At 48.1% G+C, this 4361-nt stretch overlaps 1 protein-coding gene across 1 annotated transcript; it reads right to left on the bottom strand.

Moving 5' to 3' along the window:
- Window positions 1-308: 308 nt before the first annotated feature.
- LOC123185085 (uncharacterized) lies at window positions 309-1692 on the bottom strand. Its single transcript, XM_044597091.1, has 4 exons — window positions 1577-1692; window positions 1148-1197; window positions 748-1032; window positions 309-654 (listed from the first exon to the last, which is right to left on the bottom strand). The coding sequence occupies exons 1-4, from the start codon at window positions 1581-1583 to the stop codon at window positions 625-627; spliced, it is 372 nt and encodes a 123-aa protein (XP_044453026.1). The 5' UTR covers window positions 1584-1692; the 3' UTR covers window positions 309-624.
- Between the last annotated feature and the right edge of the window lie 2669 nt (window positions 1693-4361).

The raw sequence follows: 4361 nt of genomic DNA, 5'->3' as shown, positions 1-4361 counted from the left end.
ACGCAGCTTTTCCAGTTTTGAGCTTTCTGATGAACTGTCTCCTTTTTCTCTTTTCGTTTCCCTCCCTCCCTCCAAATGCGGCTACCTTTCTTGCATTCGAGTTTCTTGCGGTTTCGTCATGGAGGCAGAATTACCATGTCGTTCGGACTACGGAATCAAGATCAACTGCAGTTTATTTTCAAATTGTGTGCACAGGGAACTACCACTCCTCCTTAAAGATTCAGAAGATTGGCATCGCTCCTGGCTTGGGGTGCAGTGGTGCACAGAAAAAACGTAGTGATTGCACACAAGAAAATCATGTGCGTACATGCTACAGTTGAAATGAACAAATTCAAATCCGGTCCAAGTTCATACAGAGAGTCTAAACCCCAAAGCTGCTGCATGCTACAAATAGACAGGCAGTCTAAACCCCAACTGAACAAGACAACAACAAAATGGTAAGTTAAACTTGTACCCAAGTACAGACATACTGGCAAATTGAGACTGAAACCCATTACGACAGGCCCTTCCAAATTTCTAGCTTAGAGTAGCAGAGTAAGAGCTAAGCAAAACGGCGCATCTCCAGACTCCAAAATCATCCGTCTTCGATCCTTCGGCAGGCGAATCCACACATGCGCGGCGCACCTAGGCACCATCCTCCACAGCCGCGTGGCACTGACGGAAACGACGAGAGCAAGTTCATTAGCGCCCAAATCAAGCCCAAACTTGAGAAAGAAGAGAACAGACGGGCACAGCGCAAAGACTCACCAGCAGACGGATCCTGTAGGGCTTGAGCGCGAGCTCCACGAAGCACGCGGCGGCGCCCACCGCGTACCAGCGCCGGGCCGCCAGCGTCCGCGCCCGAGCGGCCTTCCTCGCGAAAAGACAGGCCAGGTTGATCTGGGAGAGCACGCACATCATCACGAAGTGGTTGCTGCAGAACAAGACGTGCAGCCGGGCAGTGCCGTCGGGCGCCATGGAGACCGCCGCCGCCGCCGTGAGCAGCAGCAGCAGCATGGCCAGCACCGGCACCGCCATCTGGACGATCTTGGCCTGCAGAAAAGCATGGCGTGCAGAGTCAGATGGAGAGATGGAGCGAACGCAAGAACACGTTGGCAGAGGAACTCGAGAGCGATTAAGAGCATGCGTGTGGGAGTATTTTTTTGACCTGGTTCCGCCTCGCTCGATCAGCTCCTGCAGCACCCAGCAGATTGCGGCCTTCAAAGTTCAGATAAGAAACAATAAGATGATCAAATCTTTGTGGCATGACAAGGAAATAGCAGAGCAAGATCATAAAGGCGAAACTTCGCGAGCTGCCACTGCTCGAAGAAAAGGCCAAGAAACCCCCAATTGAGCCTTTGCCATGGAAAATCAGAGGGAATGCGACCAGTTTTGAGCTGACCCGAACGCGGAAGATCCCCCAAAAGAAACAAGATTGCTCTACGGTGAGGAAGACGGAGAAAAAGAAACCAAGCAAGAACATTCATCTGGAGATCTTAAGCACAAATTTCCAGCAGAATAGTAAGTAGAACACGCTATCAGCAGGAAAAACCAAGGACGATTAATCAAGAGAGATGGGTCATAAATGCAAGCATACCATCCATCTCTCTAGCACCACTCTTTTCCCAGACCACGGAGAGTTTTGGAGATATTGGCGGGCTCTGGATGAAACAGCGATGGAGCTTTTTGGAGCGAAATTGCCGTGGGGTTGGCGCCTACTTTATATGCAGCATACGCAGTCGTGGAAGAGGAGGAGGCACGCGGTCGTGGCTTGGTCTCCACATTGGTCAAGGCGTATGCATGGACGAGTGGCAGCATTTTCAGTCTGTAGGGAGCAGCAGACGCAGCTTTTTCAGGTTTCCGTTTCTTCATTTCAGAGCTCAACTGCCACCTTTTTAGTTTGAAATAGTTTGAACAGACGATAGGAACGGACAAGAGTATCGCTGCCCTTGGCGCGAAACCGCCGGTGGAAGGCAAAGCCATCGGTCTCGGGTTGCAAAATATCGGCTGACAGAATTTTTTAAACCGCGGAACTGAAAACGCGTTTTTGAGTTCGTGAAAAACATATTTTAAGGATTGATTTAAGCTGCGGCCGAATAAACCTCTCAAACTTAAATAGTAAAACCAAATATCCGCTTATATTTTTACCTCGCGCCTTCTTTTTCTTCTCACCCGTGTCCACGGTCAGCTAGAGATGCTCTGAACACGGCCAGCACGGGGACGCGCGAGTCGTTGCGGAGCACGAACCTAGGCTTAGCCCCTCCATGCTCCACTGCGGCTGGTACTGCTGCTGCTTCCCGCCGTGCTGCTGGTGTGCACGCGCTGACGCCGTCATGGCCATGGCAAGCTCAGGCGGTGGAGGTCGAGGGAGACGAGCACAGGAAGGGACGCACGGGGCGGCGGCCGGGATGGGCAGGGCGGCGGCCAGGAGCGGTAGGGCAACGACGGCCCGGACGGGTGGGGCGGCTTCTCGGATGAGCAAGGCGGCGTCCGGGGATGAACGATCGGCGGCCCGGACGGGTGGGGCGGCTTCCCGGATGAGCAGGGCGGCGGACGGAGACGGACGGGTGACAGCCCGGACGGGTGGGGCGGCGGCCGGGGACGGATGGGCGGCGGCTGGGAGCAAGCCATGAAGATTCCGATGGCAGTTGGACTCCTGCCAACTGTCTTTCGCATATACACCTTCAGGTTGGCTCCGAAATCCTTATTTTCACATGTTCGGTAGGATGTTTTTAGCATAAACGTTTTGAGAAGACTGATAAATACCACTTAAATGTGGCATTGGTTGGTTATATCAGAAAAATAATCTTCATGTAGATGAAGCATTAAAATATTTTGATTTTGAATCAATTGACAAAACACATAGTGATGTATGGGTCCGATGAACAAACCAGAGCGCGGTGATTTATTATACTTCAATAATAATTTGAGTAAATATGATTTATTTGATATAAATCTGAAATATTTGAAAGGTTCAAAAGAAATTCACAACGAAGATAAGAATCATTGTGACAAAGATCTTCATGAATGAAGATCTAAGTCATGAGTTTAGCAAAATACTTAGATAATTATGAAATTATTTATTACTAACATGTTTTTATTAATTTTGGGGAAATACACTTGAAACAACAACAAATACACCGAACAGAGCACCGTCTTATAGTATGTCAAGACAACACCATATGAGTTATGGAGTACATAATCCACACAAATGCTAATTTTTAGATGTTCCCAGAACATAATTGGATATTCCTTCTATCAAAAGTTCAAAGGCATAGTGTTTGTCATAAAGAATGAACACTTTCTCGAGAAGTAGTTTTCTCGCTAAAGAAGTAAGTGAGAGGACAGTGCAACTTGAAAATATTATCGAATCTCTGTTGGAAGTAAGCAGGATTAACAAACCAGAAGTTGTTCCAAAAGTTGCCTGCACAACTGAGTCATAAATTACTACACTAGTTGTAAAAATTCTAGTTAAAGCTTGCAACTGAACAAAAAATGTTCCCAAAGTTCCCTGCACAACTGAGCCATAAGTGGGCCGGACTATCCAGACGATTGAATTTTCGAAGCCTGTTGGGCGCCCATTTGATGTTCGAACACGCCCGGGTGTATGAGGAAGAAATGAGCTTCGACCTTGAAGACAATCTTAATCATTCGTTGATTCATTTATATGCACTGTAGCACGTCGCAACACACGGGCATTTTACTAGTAAGTCTCATAAATCCAGATTGTAGTTTCTTAAAAAGGCTAAAAATTCATCTCACCCATTATTTATGCAGAAGGTAATTACCGAGTTAACTAGTGAAAAATCATGCGAAAATCATCATAAACCATTGGGCAGCGCACACATGATACCCCACACACTCGTCTCCAAAGATGGCCTCATCGCGACGGCACACATGCATCATCGTCATCACTCCTCCCTTAGAAAACGTCATCACCATCTTAAACCCTGATCAAACGACTCCAACTTCACCATACCCAACCCACACTTTGGAGCCTGTGTGGAGTTATATGAAGATCCATGCAAGAACACATCCACTTGAGACCAGACAGCGCAACTCCGACTCTGATGGAAAATTACAAAGGACAAACTAGGCAATATTGGCGCCACAGAAGATCACCAGTGGACCACTTGCTGCATGTCATCGTACGCCACCGAGACCCCGCCATTGGAGCTTGGACTTCACGACAACAAACAATTTGAGGCAATCCACATGACAAGTTAGAGAAGATCCGACTAACATCACTCCCCCCATCATCATTGCTAGAGAAGCCTCGATGCCAATACCGCCGCCATCCACTGGTCCCGCTCGTCAATGCCAATCTCCAAAGATGAAGCCCCTAAGAGGGAATATGGCATCAATGCGTTGTCATCATCCGA

Source organism: Triticum aestivum, chromosome 2A (assembly GCF_018294505.1).
Source record: "Triticum aestivum cultivar Chinese Spring chromosome 2A, IWGSC CS RefSeq v2.1, whole genome shotgun sequence".
NCBI classification, from domain to species: Eukaryota; Viridiplantae; Streptophyta; class Magnoliopsida; order Poales; family Poaceae; genus Triticum; species Triticum aestivum.
This window is presented reverse-complemented; position numbering and strand designations above follow the sequence as displayed.